Source organism: Myotis yumanensis, unplaced genomic scaffold (genome assembly GCF_028538775.1).
Source record: "Myotis yumanensis isolate MYYU_CA2020_CCGP unplaced genomic scaffold, mMyoYum1.0.hap1 SCAF_19, whole genome shotgun sequence".
Taxonomy (NCBI): Eukaryota; Metazoa; Chordata; class Mammalia; order Chiroptera; family Vespertilionidae; genus Myotis; species Myotis yumanensis.
Genome location: NW_027223770.1, coordinates 4757780 through 4775249, shown reverse-complemented (window position 1 = coordinate 4775249; position 17470 = coordinate 4757780). Strand labels below are relative to the sequence as shown.

At 50.7% G+C, this 17470-nt stretch overlaps 2 protein-coding genes and 1 long non-coding RNA gene across 6 annotated transcripts in view; 2 read left to right on the top strand and 1 right to left on the bottom strand.

Moving 5' to 3' along the window:
- Positions 1-608: 608 nt before the first annotated feature.
- PRKAB1 (protein kinase AMP-activated non-catalytic subunit beta 1) lies at positions 609-10149 on the top strand. The gene is made up of 8 exons (XM_070399507.1): positions 609-741; positions 862-1029; positions 3503-3666; positions 4792-4885; positions 5162-5276; positions 7200-7333; positions 8570-8638; positions 8871-10149. The coding sequence occupies exons 2-8, from the start codon at positions 871-873 to the stop codon at positions 8946-8948; spliced, it is 813 nt and encodes a 270-aa protein (XP_070255608.1). The 5' UTR covers positions 609-741; positions 862-870; the 3' UTR covers positions 8949-10149.
- A 3374-nt stretch (positions 10150-13523) lies between these two features.
- On the top strand, positions 13524-17012 carry LOC138998174 (uncharacterized). The gene is made up of 3 exons (XR_011469070.1): positions 13524-14618; positions 15608-15803; positions 16629-17012. It is a non-coding gene; the product is annotated as an uncharacterized lncRNA (long non-coding RNA).
- Positions 16327-17470, bottom strand: part of CIT (citron rho-interacting serine/threonine kinase) — a 161518-nt gene continuing 160374 nt past the window's right edge. For all 4 annotated transcript variants that reach the window (XM_070400230.1, XM_070400231.1, XM_070400232.1 and 1 more), the window contains one exon: positions 16327-16686. In XM_070400230.1, the coding sequence (XP_070256331.1) occupies positions 16663-16686 (24 nt within the window). In that variant the 3' untranslated portion in view covers positions 16327-16662. The remainder of the gene's footprint in view (positions 16687-17470) is intronic.

The window sequence follows — 17470 nt, the reverse complement described above, 5'->3', positions numbered from 1 at the left end:
TCCAGAAATCTTACGGTCTGTCATTTTACTCAAACATCTGCACGGCTACCTGCACCAGCACCGCCTGGGGCACTTATTGAAACGCACACCCCCCTCCAGAGCTTCCAGGAATCGTCATTTCCGAGGACTCGGGCCGGGAATCTGCATTTTCATCGCTTGGCCCTCACGGTGACGCTCAGGCGCTCAAAGGCGTGAGAGCTAGCGCACCGCGGGGCTCTAAGGGACCTCTTATTTAGACTTTCCTTTAACACGAGCCCTTTGGCTGGAGAGTGTGGAATCACCCGAAAGTGAGCAAAAATATCCCAAATCTCTAATGGAATCACTCACCCGCGCGCGGGGAGCGCGGGCCAGAAAGTCGCGCGCTGCTGCGCCCCCTGCCGTCCCTCAGCAGCCTCGCCCGGGGCCCGGCCGGCCGGAACCGTCGACTGCGACTGCGCGCGCTGAGGCCCACAAAGACCGCCTCAGGGAGCCGGCGACCGCGGCGATCCCGACCGGAAGCGGAAGTAAGGGTGAGCCTCGCGCTTTCCGGGCCCCAGCCGCGCCCACCCCACGGGCCCCGCCGGCTGGCGGAAGAACCGGATGCGGAAGTTGCTAAGAGGCGGGGGGAGTGTGTCTGGTTATCTTTGCGCTCCCTGGGTTCGCGCCGCCGCTGCCCGAGCTGGGAAGGTGCGGCCGTGAAACCTCGCCAGGTTTGCTGACCCGGCTCAAACCGGATTCCCGCCCGGAACCTTAGCCCGAGAGGTGCGGCCCTCGGCGCTCCGACCCTCTCCTTGGGCCCTGAGACACCCCCGCGTCCCCGACTGCGGGAGTCCCCTGCCTCTTCCCCGGGGTGAGGCCTAGCCCTGCCCGGTGTCCCCGCAGACTCCCGCCATGGGCAACACGAGCAGCGAGCGCGCTGCGCTGGAGCGACAGGGCGGCCATAAAACGCCCCGGAGGGACAGCTCGGGGGGCGCCAAGGATGGGGACAGGCCCAAGATCCTGATGGACAGCCCCGAGGACGCCGACCTCTTCCACTCGGAGGAGATCAAGGTGAGGGGAGGTGGGGAACCGGTTCCCTTGCCCAGTGTTGAGATCCAGCTCCCGCCACCGCCCCCCGACACTCCCCCTCGGAAGCGGGGCGAGGGGCTCCGGCCGCCTCCGCGCGGGGAGGCCGCGGCCCCGAGGAGCCCTCTGAGCAGCCCGGCCGCCGGTGTCTAGTTTCCGACGGAGAAAGTCACCCTGAGGGGGAGGAACGCGCCGCGCTCACATCGCTAAGGAGAGAGGCTCTGGGCCCGAGTTTAAATTCTGAATTAAGACCGGGAGCCGGCAGTCACAGCCCGTCTCCTTCTCTTAGGAATCCTGATTATTTCCCTGAGAAGCCTCCCTCCCCGCGGGAAGCCTGGCCCCTGTGATAAGTGGGTTTGCAGGTTGCTGTGGGTTCGGGAGATAAGCCAGAGCGCACAGGCCGCTGCAGGCCGAGTGGGACGGCGATGGCGGCGGAGGGTCTGGACCGGCCCTGCGGGCACATTTGGTCCCCGCTCGCCCAGAGCGCGCACAGAAGGGAAATGGCCCTGGAGACGGGGTGCGTGGAGGGGGGAGTGGGGTGCCAGGCGCAGGGGGCAGCCGGCTGCCGCTCACCTGCTCGCCCCTGTTGTGAAATATGACAATATTTTAAACAGACCAAATGTGGGCACGCTGCTGCAGTCTGCTTTCATTTATCAGAAAGTCTGAGGCGATTCGGACTCCCGCTACCCCCCTAGGCCTGCTTCCAGCCGCAGGACACAGATTCTGGCAGCTGAGCTGCGTGCAGTATATCCTAGAAAACAACTCATTTCTTAAGGACAAGGTGACAAAGCAGGTCTCGGTGCCATGAAGGTGCCTGGCCCACCCATCCCCGGCCCAACGTATTCTGTTAGCATCCACCTGTCTGTTAAGCATCGTCCATTAGGCTAATTGCCTGCCACTCATTCCAACTTTGCTCCCATTTTTTCTCAGCAGTTGGGCTGGGTGATCATGTTATTATCATATTCTCACTTGGATCTTCGCTATAAAGACTCTGCTTTGACTTGGCTTTCCATCCTGCAGTTTGAACCTGCTTTCTGAATCTCTTGCATTCCTGGGAAGCTACATGCAACATGAACTTTGGAATCCTGGTTTTCCAACGACTTGACGGCCCTTCCCTCAGTAATAATTTTGGCCCAAGGATGGCTATTTAAGACAGCATAAGAATGAAACTACTTTCTTCAAGAAGTATTTATTCTGATCTAGCCTGTTTTGCACAGTGGATAGAGTGTCGGCCCACAGACTGAAGGTTCCCGGGTTCGATTCCAGTTAAGGGCACATACCTCGGTTGCAGGCTTGATCCCTGGCCCCGGTCAGGTGTGCAGAAGGCAATCAGTCGATGTTACTCTCACATCAATGTTTCTCTCTCTCTGTCTCTCCCCTCCCTTCTACTCTCTAAAAAAATCAATGGGAAAATATCCTTGGGTAATGATTAACAACAAAAAAAGAGAAGCTTTTGTTCTGTTGCTATTCCAAAACTTCTAAAAGAAATGTTTAGCATACAGATGATCTGTGGAGAATGATTTAAAATAGTGTCCACAAAAAAAAAAAAAAAAAAAGTCATGGATTCTTTTAACTATGCGCAAATGTACCATTTTGGCTGGGGTCAGTTATCACATCCTCAGGAAAACCGTTTTCAGTCTGTTATTCTTTATCTGAAATCTTGTTAAGCTCAAAGAATGCAGTCGGCTTTTAGGACGCGCGCTCAGTCAGTGTGTGAAGGGAAGATGCCCTGCAACACCGCTTACGGTCTCCCCGGCCTGGACCGCCTGCTCTTTTAGTCGTGGCTGCTGGCTAGGAAACATGTAACAGATCCCAAACCACATATTCCCCCAGAGCCAGACGTGCTGCTTCCTCTGGAGCCTCCAGTTACACATCGTCTCCCACACCAGCAGCTCCTGTCGGCCGTGGGGAGGGCTGGTCTTTGTCTTACCTTTTTCTCCCCAGGGTCTGGTGGCACTCGCTGAGTGTAGTTTTTCCCCTCCTGGGAACCTGGATTTGCCAGTTTTCACGTTGACACCTCCGGAATTGTCCCTAATAAATGTTCATGTACTTCAGATCTTGCTTAATTAAGGGAGGAAAATGACCTTTATTAAGCTAGTCTTGAATTCTTTGCACCTTCTTCCAAGGGAGTTTTGTCATTTCTCCTAGAATTTAATGTAGTTCTCTTTAATCACAGCAATAATAGTAGCTAATAATTTTTAAGCACTTACCATATGTCAGACACTACGCACAGCATTTTACATGGACTTTCTCACTCAGTCTTCACAACAGCCTTAGTGTTATTTTTACTATCTCCATTTTGCCGGTGGGAACTGACGTACTAGCCAGTTAATGAGCCTGAACATGAACCTTGGTAGTAACAGCTGCCTCTAGAATGAATTGTCAATATTAGGGTAACTGTCTGTGTAGGGAGCTCACTAATGACTTCCTGTCCCTGAGTACACTGCTGTGTTTCCAGGCTCCAGAGAAGGACGAATTCCTGGCCTGGCAGCACGATCTGGAAGTGAACGACAAAGCTCCTGCCCAGGCTCGGCCCACTGTCTTCCGCTGGACGGGGGGCGGCAAGGAAGTGTACTTATCTGGGTCCTTCAACAACTGGAGTAAACTTCCGCTCACACGAAGGTAATTGCCTGGGCGGGTTCACATATTGTCTCAGCTCAGGGATGCTCTTGTTCCTGAACGATCTCTGCCGGTGCATAGAAAAGGATGTTTTTATAATATGAATGCTGAATGGAAGAATAATCTTGCTTAATAATTCATAGGTTCATTCTCACACCCACATGCCCAGGTTTAGAGCACACGTAGTTACGAGCATTGCTTCCACTTCACATGTTCAGCTGTGCATTTGCTCAGGCAGGATTCTCGGAAAGAGAAATCGATTCGGAGTGCTGTAGAGAAAGCACCAGGCTGGGAATTTCAAGACCGGACTTGAGAACACATTGGCTGGGCTAACCTGTCATTAATGCCTGAGCCTCAGCGTTCCTCTCTGTAAGAAGGGACTGTTGCATCGGATGATCTCTGAGGTTCCTTCTAACTTGGATTCTCTGTGCGTTACTTTTGTTTGAAAGGTACATGCTATGTAGCATCGTTAACAAGACCACAGTAAACTAGTTCATCAGGAATCCTAGCATGGACTTTTGTCTCAAAGTGTCAGTGAAAGCATCTTCCCTGGGGGTACTCCTGATGCAGCCGAGGGAGAAACGTGCCCTGTGTGGCCAGGCCTTGTCATTGTCAGGGAGCCACCTACCGTTCCAGGGGTGATAGTGGTGTAGGAGGGAGCTGCTGGGCACAGTGACAAGTTGCTTCAAGTCGGGAACAAAACAGGTTTTCTGGGACCTTTTTAACAGTGATACTTCTTCAGAGAACTTTTGCCTCCTCTTAAATTGCTCCCCTTCCCTGCCCCTAGCAAACTGACAAAGGGTAAAGCTTGGCTGCAGGCTGTTGCATCCTCCTTGGCATCTAGGCTGCCAGGTGTTTTGTGTGCACATTGAGAAGGACAAATGCCTGTCAGGAGACCTTCTGAGCAAAGTGAGTTTTTAATAAAACGTTGCATCCCTGCTTCCTTGACCATTTCTAGATTAAGATTTATGTATTGAATTGCTTGAATTGGTTAAAAATGTTTATACTCTTGCAGCTGAAGTCTTGGTTTTACATGGGAAGGTTTTGTTTTGTTCTATGGCTGGCTTTGTAAGTAAGCTCAGAAGGCAGCCCACCCAGCTGAAAACCTCTGCTTCCTTTTCCTCGTAGCCATAACAACTTTGTAGCCATCCTGGACCTGCCGGAAGGAGAGCATCAGTACAAGTTCTATGTGGATGGTCAGTGGACACACGACCCTTCTGAGGTACTCCCCCCGCCCTCCGTCCTCTGACTGCCGCACAATCCAAATGAGTCACCTTCCCTTCTAGACTCTTGCCTGGTCCCTTTGTCCTGCCGGTAAAAGTCCCTGTGTGTGGCTGAGCTAGATAAGTGCTAATTGTCAGACTGTTGGCATACTTGACCAAGAGGAGCAGGTTGGCTAGACAAGAGCTGAGCCCTTCCAGCCAAGAATTCTAAATCCTCTAAGAATAACCCCAGAGACCTTCCCCATGGTGATTTCTGCCTGTCTCTCTCTTCCCAGCCAGTAGTAACCAGCCAGCTTGGCACAGTTAACAACATCATTCAAGTGAAGAAAACTGACTTTGAAGTATTTGATGCTTTAATGGTGGATTCCCAAAAGTGCTCCGATGTGTCCGGTATGAACACAGTTCTTTTATACCACGTGTGTGTAGGTGGGGGCTGGACAGCATAGAAATCCTCTGCTTCCCTCTCCTCTCTCTCTAGTCAAGCTGCCCAATCGGGTGGACGTTTGCAGCTCCCTAAAGAGCCACATAATGAATTCCTAATTCTTTGGGGTCAGGTGGCTGAAATCAGCCCCGAGGGAGCAGTCAGTCATTTTGGGGGCACATCTCCAGGATTCAGTAGGTCTGCTGGCCACAGAGATCAGAGAATTGAAACAGAATCAAAAGGCCTGGGAGCCTGGCCTCGGGTCAGTGATGAGCCAGCGCCGGGGAAGCCTGCCAGCCCCCGCTGCTCACAACCCACTCAGGGTGCCTGGAGAGTTTCAGCCTGACACGTGGTAAACAGGCACCTCCGTGACCTTGGCCGTCGCCATGTGGCACATTAGCACCTTGTTGGGCAAGGAGGCTCACCACAGGAAACAGGCTGCACAGCACAGCCTGCTAAGGAAACGTTCCCGTCTTTCACGAGTCATCCAGTCATAGCCCTTTCGGTAAATTGCTTTCCATCCAAACCCACAGGAAGGAACTACCTGGAAACATAAGTGCAGTTCAGCGGGAAGGGTGTGTTGTCATCTACAGTGTCAGCAGCAGCTGCACTGCAGCCTTTAAACAACTCCTGAACCCCCTGGGAGACCATGGAAGAAAATGGCTTCAGTTCAGTTTATAGGATGATTCCTCATTGCCTCCTGGTTCGACCTGGAGGTTCTGCCACCGGGCCTTGTTCTTGTCCGGCTGGAAGCCACGGTGGTTAATGACCATGGTGGGCTTGCCTGGCCGACAGGCCAGGGGGTGGTGCATAGGAATCGGAAATCCGGACATCGAATTCTCTCTGGCTAGCTACCAAGTCTTTTAGAGAAAACATTTCTTTCTTTTCCAGAGAGGTGGGAATTGGGGGATGGAGGAAATGCCCAAATATCCCCTACTTACTGATAAGTGTAATTTTGGGCCATGCACTGAGGCTTTTAGTCACGTTTCCCAGCCTAGATCACCTGGGACAGAAACTGACACCCTCCCCTCCTTCCCCCGCTGCAGGTAACCCACTGCAGGCTCTCTGTAGACTTCTCAGGCTCTCTTAACATCTGTATTGGCTCCCAATGGCTTGATTTTCTGCACTTACTGCTTTTCTCGTTTTTTGCTGTGAGCTGTTCAGGTCATGGGAAGGGAGCCTTTCCCTAGAAAGTGCGGCAAGGAAATTGGCAGAGCCGGACCCTGTTTATTCCAGACAGCCCAAGGGTCAGGCAATCAGCCCCATCCCAGATGTCCTCCCAGCTGAGTGAGCTGCTTCTAACTTTGTGAAACACTATGTTTCTAGAAGCTTCTTTATATGTTTTTATAATCGAGACACTCAAGCACGAGTTTGAAAGGAACCTGAAAGTGGTAGAGTCAAGTGCCTTTGGAGATTGGGTTTCCAATTTTGTTTTGTTTTGATTTGCAATGTGCCGGTGCCTCATATAACCTGTATAAACAGGCTGCTTTATCTTCTGTTTTGTTCTGGCTGGCAGTGCTCCCAACTCAGGCTAAGCCACTTAAGCCTCACTTGGTGCCTGGAGCTTCTTTGCGGTATTGGCCAGTGCAGCCCATAGCGAGGAGCATGTCCCTCCTGTTAGGTCACGGCGGACAGCTTCCGTGATAGTCTGACCAGACTCACCACCTCTGCCACAGTGCTGTCTCCTGCAAAGGATCTAAGTTCACTACTGAATTTTAGCCAGTCACCGAATTCCAGAAGGGTTTTTCATTGCCTCTGCTCTTCACCCTTGGGGCCTGTATATTCTGCAAGAGAATATACCTCTGTATTAAGGGAACAGTGCCGTGAGTTAAGTGAGACTGCTCCTGACTCCTCATTTTCAAAGTAAGTATCCTGTCACCATCTCCCAACAGAGCTGTCCAGTTCCCCGCCAGGACCCTACCACCAGGAGCCCTACGTCTCAAAACCAGAGGAACGGTTTAAAGCACCACCCATTCTCCCCCCACACCTGCTCCAGGTCATCCTGAACAAGGACACGGGCATCTCTGTGAGTGCACAGGCGTCTGCCTGGACCGTCCTCTCTGTCCACCTCTTAGGGAGCTGCTGCCGAAAAAGCTCAGTGTCGCCCCTCAGTGTTAATTGCCGGGTCCACCTTTGCCGTGGGAATGAGCTACTGGCAAGACCTTCTCCAGTGTGGGTGCTGCCTCCCCATCCAACAAGCCTTTCAGAGCTTTTCTTTACATTTTACGCCTTTCAAATTTTATGATAAAAATACATAAACCAGCCCTTCTCAGTAAGTTGCATGATGGGATTCCTCCTTTAGCCCCCAGTGCTTTCAGAAACTGCTCTTAGATAAGAATTTGGGTGTCTGGGCAACATATTCCCTCTGTGAGGTCGCTATCACAAAAGGAAGTGCAGGTCCTCCTGGGCCCTGGAGAACAAACACACCATCACTCCCTCGTGGCTAATTGTCCATTTGGTTGAACCCGAATCGCCCAGTTTTCTGCTCTCGGATTCTTGGAGAGGCTAGATGTTCTTCAGCTTTATCCAAGCCACCACCTCAAAGGCACCCATTTATAAGGTGGAAAGCGCACCTTATAGGAGCTGAAGGACACGTGGGCAGGTGTGCCCTACACTGGCTACACTTTTACCCAGGGACCCACCACTCGGGGCAGAGAGTGCCTAAGCACACACTCACCTGACAGCTGAGCCGACTTTTGCCCTACACCTTCCTCATTGGAATGAGCATTTATAATATTGGAGAGGGGTACATTGGAAAAAGAAATCCAGATTTCTGGTTTCTCAAAAACTTGGAGGGTGTGGCAGCATTAGTGCCAGTCCTGAGAGCTTTGTGGAGCAAGAGTGCCCCTCCTCCCCCAGTGACCCATGTCATTCTCCAGGCGCCCACTGCCCGGGAGTGTCTGGGATGGATTGTATCCTCCTGCTTTCTCTAAAAGTGCACTCATTGGACAGCTCTGTCTTTTGCCCCTCCAATAAGAGGACAGGGCCGTGGGCCACATTTTATAGAGGCCAAGGCAAAGCTGAGCAGAGACCCCTGGGAGCCCAGCAGCACATGGGGGCTCCCCTTGGTTGGAGCGTGAAGCATGACCCCCTCGCCTCACCTGGCATCTCGGGACAGCCCTTTCGCTGCCTGACTTAGAAAGACAGGGCCCGAGCAGCTGCTCCCTTTCCTTGGCTCCCCAGGGCTGTGATGTAAAGTGGGGAGTCTTCCCGATTCCCAGATCGTAAATGCTCACCTCACGTCTGCTTCTGTTCCTCACAGTGTGATCCGGCTTTGCTTCCTGAGCCCAACCACGTCATGTTGAACCACCTTTATGCACTGTCTATCAAGGTAATGATGTGTTTGTGGCTGTCAGGGCTGTGATTCTCAAAGTGTGCTCTGCGCCCCCTAGAACTAAACTACCTGGAGTTCTTGGCTAAGGGGAGCTCCCAGGACCTGATGCAGACCCCCCGCTCCAGTCCTGCAGGCGGCCCTGGAACCTTTCGATGAAGCCCGCCTGGTGATGCTCATGCACTCTATGTACTGTGAGTCCTGATCATTTGTCATTTCCACCCTTTCTCAGGACGGAGTGATGGTGCTCAGCGCGACCCACCGGTACAAGAAGAAGTATGTCACCACCTTGTTATACAAGCCTATATGAGGAGCTGCGAGCAGCGGTGGGCCTGGAGCACGGGCACCACCAGGCTACCCACACGCATGCTTCCCACTGGAGGGAAGGGACTGTAAATTCCCCATTTCATGCTCTGTAAGACATTTCATACCTGCCCTAGCCCTGCCTGAAGGTCGGTTCTGGGCACAGCAGCTCCTGGCACGCCTCCGTCTGTCATGGCCCTCTCCACACCCAGTGGCTGAGAGCAGAGTCAAGGACAGAAGGCCCACAGCCCCACCACAGGGCGCAAAGACGGGTGCAGTTCTAAGTACACATCCACCAAACCGGTCGTGGAGGTTTCCTTAAGCCAAAAACAAACACTAGCTACTTTGGTAGCAAATATCTGGGAAGCAGGAATAAGGCCACACAAAATTTCTAATTGTATGTGTGTCTTTAAGGCCTGGCTCTGGCGCTAACACCAAGTACAGTGTTGGTGCTGCCCGGCCTCTGCAATCAAAGCAATACCGTCTCCCGTTCTCTGCTCCAGGGAGGTGTCATTTCTATAGCAATTAGCACCTGTCTGATTTCAGGTGAAGTTCTACAGTTGTTACACTTATGTGCACTAAGTTTTGTTGTGTGTGTTTTTTTAACCAGAAATGGCTGAGGTACAGCCTTGGCAATTTTCTAATCACCCAGCTAGAATGTAGATCATGTGAACAAACTGCTCAGCAATAATCTGTTCTCAGAACAGACTTCGAAAACCGCTGCCGGATTTCTCCATTCAGCTGGATGATCCTCAGGACTGGCCACTGTTCGCGGCACGGTCGTCCAGCTTTTTATTCTCATCATAATGAGGTGACAGTGTTACCATGAAAGCCTATGCCACTGCTCAGGACCTCTGTCCCTACCTAGAAGGCTGTCGCAGTTCTTATTGTTGCTTATTCTGCAAGGAACTTAGAACTCGACAGCAGCCTTCTAAATTTGTGTTGGGATGACATCCTTTGGACCAAAACGAACCTCTTATGCTGGGCTTGGCTTCCAGGGAGATGCTGAAAATGTTCCCATTAGTGCAGGCTCCTATCCCCAAGTCAACAGAAGCTGTCATGCTCTGTGTTCATGCTGGGAGACAGGAACGGAACTCCCTGGCCATAAACCCGAGTTCGGGTTAAAATAACCCTTTTTTGTTACCGTTTCAAAACACTGAGTTATTGTCACCTTGACGTACAGGTTTCAATAAAGCGTTCATTCAGTGCCATGCTTTCTAATCATTTTCATGTCCTGTGGCCCACAGGTGAGGCTCCATTCCCTGGCCACACCCATTCCACACACAGTTTGAAAGGCTATTAAGGAACCTGGAGATTTAAAGTCCCTTTGAACAGCTGAGTCACAAGGGGAAGCTGAGGAGAGGCAGCTGTGAATGTTCCTGGGTTAGGCAGGGAGGTGGTATCCCAGGTCAGAGATACTGCTTCCTGTTGCTCATCATCAAGCACCGCGAGGGAGCCTGGGGTCATGACACCTGCTTGGAGTGGCTGGATAACTAGCCATCTCACCCTGAAAGCCCAGCTCTGGCCAGAGTGGCTCGGTTGATTGTCCCAAGTTCCGAGAGGGTGCTGGTTCAATTCCTGGTCAGGGCACATGCCCGGTTGTAGGTTCGACCTCTAGTAGGGGGTGAGCAGCCGATTAATGTTTCTCCCTCTTTCTCTAAAATTAATAAAAGCCCGAGTTGGAAAATGCAGCCTGCAAATTAGCTCTACCCACAAATTTCAGAAGCAGCCACGCTGGAAATGCAATGCAAAAGGATTTGAAACCAGTAAGCCCAGTAATTGTCCTTCTCAGCCCAGGGCCCATGGGGACCCCGTAGAAATGCCTGTGAGGGAGCACAGGCCCCAACCACAGAGCAGCTCGCAGTGTCCGCACTCCCCACAGCTGCTTGTGTATTTAAACGACTTCATTTCCTTTAAAAAGCAACACAAAAGGAAGTCCCCTGTGATCCAGAAGATTGCTCAGACCCAAGTGAAAAACTTTATTCCCAAGAGGTAATAGGGATTGTTCACGGATGTGGAAGAGGAGACCCTGCTCTGTCTCCTGTGTGGGCACAAACAGGAAGTTAGGAAATCACGGGCAAAGCCACTTGTGCCCTGCGGTGCCCCATGACCTGGGACTGTTGCTCGGGTAGCTAAAGCTTAAGTTGCTTATGAATGTAGAGGTACTTTTCCCTCTGGGAGTCTATATGCAAATGAGTATGTGGAGGCAATGGTAAGGTCTTTAAATTACAAATGTAAAGTGATACTGCAGGGTAAATAGAACCACAGATCAACATACTGAAACCAGAGACCAGAGGACCCAGGCAAGGCCATTTCCTCCCCTCCCCTCCCCTCTGGCTCCATGTGCAGGTGTAACAGCGCCCCAAGACCAGGTCAAACAAAGCCTGGCATCGCCCTGGAGTCAGCCTGTCCCCCAGCATCCCCTCCCAGGGTGTGGGCACAACTGAGATTAGGAATGTCCAGTTCAGTTGCTGACTAGCTAGGTGACCTTGGGCAAACGACATGACCTCTTTCAGTCTGACTTATCCCCCTGAACAAATGAGAGGGCTTGGACTAGCACTAGATGGTCCCTGAAGCTCATTTCATTTCCCATTGGGAGCCACAAAGCCTTTACAATAGGCATGGAATGTGGGCACAAACAGGAAGTTAAGAAAAAGTGCCAGCACATCAAGCTCAATTAGGAGACCTCCATGACTCCAAAGGCCAAGCCTGAAACCCGGGTCAAAGTGATACCGTCCACGGCTGAGGTCAGAGACTCCACCATCATAGAAAAAAAGCAAACTTTCTGAGTCTTTGCTCAGTTCTGAGACCTGACCCTCCACCAATGTTTACAAATGCTTTGAATTAATTCGTGAAGACTGAAGGCTATGGACCACTCATGTCTCCTAGCTTCTGAGTAGTCCTTCCCTAGCGGCTCTCTTGATCAGCAAATTGGTGGAGAAAGGAAACTAGAGCCACCTGCCCTGGAACGCAATAGTAATTGTCTTCAGGAGAAAACAGGAAGTTAGGATCATGCATATATTTCCTCTAAAACCCAAATCACTCCAACTAATTATAAAAGGATCCACAAGGGCCCTCCTAAGAGTCATTCCTTTTGTGAAGCAGACCTTAGACTGGATTCTAAAAGCTGGAGCAGCAAGAGTCCCATCTCGGGCCCAGCCCTGTCCCTGGGTTGAACCCCCGGCAGCCCTGCCAGCAGGGTCACCTCCCATAACCACCTGTGTTTTTCTGTCCTAAATACAGCTAAAGGGCCTTTGCCTGGATAGGCTGCCAGCCCTTCCCACTCCCTCCTACTCTCCTGGAGTGAATGCACCCATCTCATCTGGAAAACTCAACAGCAACTGAGAATAAGAGACAGCCCCAGCTACGTGTCCCCAGGGTCAACTTATTTCCCCTCTGTGGTTTCCTGAAAGACAGCCTGAGTGGTGTCTAGAGTAGTAAAGTCATTTTCAAGGTTCTTTCCTCTACCCTAACAACCCCTTCTGGGCAAACAGAGCTCCATTAATCATTGATGGACTCAATGATCAACTGATCAACGCTGCACTGCATTTCCTGCCCCCACCCTTCCAGCTTTGTGAAAATAAAGTTTCAACATTTGACTAGGCAAGGGATAAACTTTTTCTCCTGTGAACAGTGTGCCTAGACTAGAGCCTGCCTTAGACATAATCAATATTTAAATTACCATGAAAGGAAGGTTTCTCAGCCTTGGTACTGTGGACACTTTGGGCCCGATTATTCTTTGGGGGTGGGGAGCTATCCTGGGCCTTGTAGGACTTTTAGCAGCATTCCTGGCTTCTACCCTCTAGGCGACAACCAAAAAGGTCTCCAGACCTTGTCAAGTGTCCTCAGGGGAGGGGAGCAGTCACCCCTAGTTTAGAACCCCTGAAAGAGGCCCCTTTAACTGTTGTATTATGAGGTTGAAAGCTTGGCTAGTCCCACCCCTGTGGGCCTAGCTTTAATGCTTTAGCCAGTGGTTCTCAATCTTCCTAATGCTGCGACCCTTTAATACAGTTCCTCATGTTGTGGTGACCCCCAACCATAAAATTATTTTTGTTGCTACTTCATAACTGTAATTTTGCAACTGTTATGAATTGTAATGTAAATATCTGATATGCAGGATGTATTTAGGCGACCCCTGTGAAAGGGTCGTTCGATCCCCAAAGGGGTCGTGACCCACAGGTTGAGAACCGCTCCTTTAGACTTAAATCTGCGTGAATGTTTTCTAAAGCAAACCCAATTCTGAAGACCAGCTGGCTGTTCAGTCCTATTAAGCAAATCATCCCTTTTGGCCTGAGTCTCCAAATCCTAGTTTCATGGTTATTAAATTTGCTATGCAGTCGCCTCTTTAATCTTGTGAGAATTAAATTGCAAGAGCAGAAACGTGATGTCTAATTTTGTGCTTCAGACCCGGGAGGCTGGTGCGGCTGAGTAATTGGTCGGCTGCTCCTTTGAAGTCACTCCTTAGGGTGCAAAGAGTCTTTCTGATGAGTTCCTTTAGGGAAAGGTGGTTTCCTTGTGCTTGTGAAGTATCCTGTGGCCGACAGAACCCTCAGGACAATAACTGAAGGGCTGGTTGGTCCTTAGTGGATTTTTCCTAATATTATAAGGAAAGAAAGGTTTCAGCATTTCTCTGGTTCATCTTCCGAAGTATTTTCATTCCTGCAGCTGTGACCTTGGGCAGATTTTTATCCCCAGCAGTAAAACAGAGAAGAGGAACAGAATTGCAACTACAGTTCCTGTCACAGGCCTTCTGAGATACGACCCTGTAGGTCAGACTTCAACTGTGGTCAGGTGACTTCACTGGAAAATAAAAATCGAAGACTAACAGCAACAGGAACCAGGAGGAAATCAACAATTGCCAAAAGTGATGATTTTGTCTGGGTCAGGCATTTTTACTAACAAAATATTTTTAAAATCATAGAAAAAAATTCCTTGTAGACTATAAAACTTCATCTAGTTAAAAACAGAAATATTTACATTTGAAATTACCTTGATCTGAACTCCTCCCTCCAAGGAAATTTACATCTTTAAATCCCTGTGGCCTTCTAAGGACGAGAGAAATTTTAAGGTGGCCTGTTGTCCCGACGGGCTGCTTCCTAGGGGAGCTGGGTAATGGCCTGCTTGCTCACGCCTTCCAGTCCTGCAACCCTATAAAACCACCTTAACAACCACTTCATGGTTCCCTGGAAGTGCTGACCACATTGACAATGTCACGCTTTTGGAAGAGAATGTCAGAATGTCGCCAGTCTAGAGCTCTGTGTGCTCCCACCAGCCCAGAGAAAAAGCCTCGTGGAAAGGAGGGAGGCCTACGCCATGATGACAGGCCTGGGCCGGCACTGGCCATACTGAGGATTTTTATGGTCTCGCTCAAGAAATAAAAGAGGAGGTCACTGCACTAGAGCAAACATTTCTGATCATTGCTTTATTTCATTATGGTTCAACAGCAAAGTTCATTCCTCTCAAGGTGGATCTTGAATTGTTCCCTCCTCCTTCTGAATAAAAAAGGTAATGAAGAAAAAGCCTGTACTTTTGGAGACCTAGCATCTTATTTATGCTAAGAAGCTTTTGACCGCAATTTCATGTTACAATATTTCCTGCTGGCATCTTGGTGGCCACACGGAGCTGCCCACCCTCCAGTGAAGATGGCTGCCCACAACTGCCACCGTTGAAACCAAAAGTAAGTGTTGAAAAATGCACCTTTTACAATAAAAAAGTAGAAACCAATTCAATTTCCTTTTTTTTTTTTTACGAATATAAAGTTTCTTGTAAATATGTACAGTCTGTTGAGCTACTTCTAGAGCAGGAAGCATTTCACACATGGGACACACAATATACACGCCGGGCTCTAGAGGCCCGTTTCTCATGGAGATCCTAAATGAAATGCCAAGACTGAAAGACTCGTTTGCAGTGACCTTTCCAAATGCTGTGGACCAAGAGACAAAACTTCAGCAAACATTCAGTCGGGTCTGCCCTGGGGGAGGGAAGGGATGCAGTATGACCCCAAAGACTCAAAGCAACACATAGAACACGACAGCATGACACTGGCCAAGGGTGCGACAACAGGGAGGGTCTTGGGCGTTTCAGAGGAGAAAGCACTTAGGTTAAGAGACGAGCAGGAAGGAGCCGGGACTCGGGCCAGGCTGCAATCTGGAAAGGGTCTGAACTGTGGACACCTGGGTTGAAACACGGTCATGTTCACCTGCTGCGGTGGGAACAGGGCTACCTGTCGGCCTACCTAGGATTGCCTTGGTGGTGGGAGGCGTGCCTAAGAGAATACGAAGCGAGAGATGCCTTGTGGGAGATTAAAGGCAGAAATAAGGCCGCTAGTTAGCTTGCCAACTGCAAAGCCTCTAGGTTGGTTCTTTACCAGTTGCCAGGAATTTACCGGCCGCCAGAGGGTAGAAACAGGTGGGCCGCACTGCACCTAAGGAGGACTTCTGGCCCCGGCAGAGGTGGGAGCTGAGCTGCGGCTGCCTTTTCCTGGTCTTAGTCTAGCCCTAGGGAAAGGCTCGTTGGGGAGTCACAGTTTTGTGGGGTAGAACCGTGCTGGGTTTGTGTGAATAGTCATCCACGTGGATCGGCAGGAAGCGTGACCGTGTGAGGTGGTGGTTTGCTGAAATCCTTCTCTGGTCGTAAGGCTTGAGCGTTTGGTTTTTGTTGGTTCAGTGCTACAGACCGCAGCTTCTGTGGCCAGTGAGCTGGCAAGTCGTCAGAGGGTCTCGATCTGTGGGCGCTATGGACGGTCCAGGACATTGCAGAGCAGCCGGGTCGGGGGCAGCACATGCAGCGAACAGCCATGCAGAACTCCCGGACGGGTCTCTTCCATCCCAGGGCGGGAACCGTGTGCCATCGCAGACACGAGGTGGGTGCCCCCAGCCCCCTCCCAGGCCCAGAGGCCCATGGGTGCTGGGCTCAGAGCAAATCTATTGCATGCTTTCCTGGCCAAAGCTACATGAAGCGGGACAGCAGGCCGGGGAGATGACGCTGAGGGGCGGGGAGGGAAAGCTTCTCGAGGTCCCTTGGCCCCAAGTCACTGCCTCCATACATTCTCAGCTGGTGGGAGGGGTAGTCGTCAAGGCCATAAAAGGCAATGAGAACAGTAAACATTTGGCTAAGATGTCGCCCTGGGTAAAAAGGGGCCTTTTGCCAGGAAGGGCGAGGATGAGAATGGGCCTATGTGAGTGCAGGAAGTTAGCCAACTGGCGGGGACTCTTCTACGATACGTTTCAGTAGCAAAGACCTGATGTGTGATCTAGCTAAAAATGACTACAACAGGAAATACATTGCTATTCAAATCTAGTAAGAATTCTGTTGTCTTAAAAAAAAAAAAAAAGGAAAAAAACTTAGAAAAAACACACAAACAAAAAACAACCAACCCTAGGATCTTAAAGTAGCTATTAATTAGGATTCTAACCACGTTGTAGTTACTGCCCGGTTGGTTTCCTCCGATGAACTGGTACAGGCTGGAGCTAGGTACAAAAGTTTATGAATGCTTGGAAAGAGTAACAAAGTGCAAAGGGGATGACCGCAGGACGGTGCCCGCAGCTCCCAGGAGCCTCAGCCCCGCACCTCCTAGCAGGTTGTCCGTGCCGAGGTGGGTCTGGGTCCAGCTGCCACGAGTGGCTGAGCCATGGCGCTGGGGTCCCCTTCAGCGGCGTTCCATCGTGTGTTTGGTGTTTTCCTGCAGATTACGATGAGGAGTTGGCTTTTCTGACTGAGGTTTATACTGAAGACTGGTCCCAGACCTACGAGCAAAAGGAGGAGGAGCGGTTTTAGCCACCAGAGGCCAGAAATTGCTGTGCTCTTTGCATAATCCTAACAGGAAGTTTGCAGCACCTGGTTCCCCTCTCAGCGGTTAATGCTGAGTGCTGGGCAGGGTGGCACCAACTAGCAGAGCCAACCCTCAAAGCTTGGAGTCCATCAGGGACTGAAATTCACTAAAAAGTCTCAAAGGCTATGAGTGTCTACTGTTACACACACACACACACACACACACACACACACACACACACACACCATCTTATGGAGCAAAGAAAATAAAAAACATTTAGATGGCTTTTACCCTCTCCGTCCCGGCAGGGGTGCAACGGTGACCGGCATTAGAAGAAAAATTCGATCTAGAAAGTCAGCTTCAGTGACGGAAGATTCAAATTCTTCTAGAAGGCAGCCACTGCGACCAGTGTCAGGGCAGCCTTCCTGACAATGCTGATGTATGTGTACACGTGCATGTGTGCTTGGGAAGGTAAGGCGCAGAACACTCTGTGTAGTAAGCTGTGTCTAAGAAGGGAGAATGCACACACACCTGCCTACATGCATACTCTCTCTAGAAGCTGCCAGCACCTGTTGCCTCTGAGGAAGGGAAAGATCCTGTGTGGCAGCTATCGCATTGGTGGGACACACGTACACACACTACCCATTTGCTTAGGAAGGCTCTTGTGAAATCAAGTACCTTTCCTTCCTAACCTCATGTGCTCACCAAGCCTGAGTTCCTTCTCACAACAGAGGCCCGGAGCGGGCCTCAGCTCCCAG

What these genes read in the sequence shown, in the direction of transcription:
- PRKAB1 (XM_070399507.1), top strand. Translation starts at nt 871, where the DNA reads ATGGGCAACACGAGCAGCGAGCGCGCTGCGCTGGAGCGACAGGGCGGC. An exon ending in AAACTTCCGCTCACACGAAG is followed by an intron (nt 3,667 to 4,791) that starts GTAATTGCCTGG and finishes TTTTCCTCGTAG; the next exon opens with CCATAACAACTTTGTAGCCA. An exon ending in GGACACACGACCCTTCTGAG is followed by an intron (nt 4,886 to 5,161) that starts GTACTCCCCCCG and finishes CTCTCTTCCCAG; the next exon opens with CCAGTAGTAACCAGCCAGCT.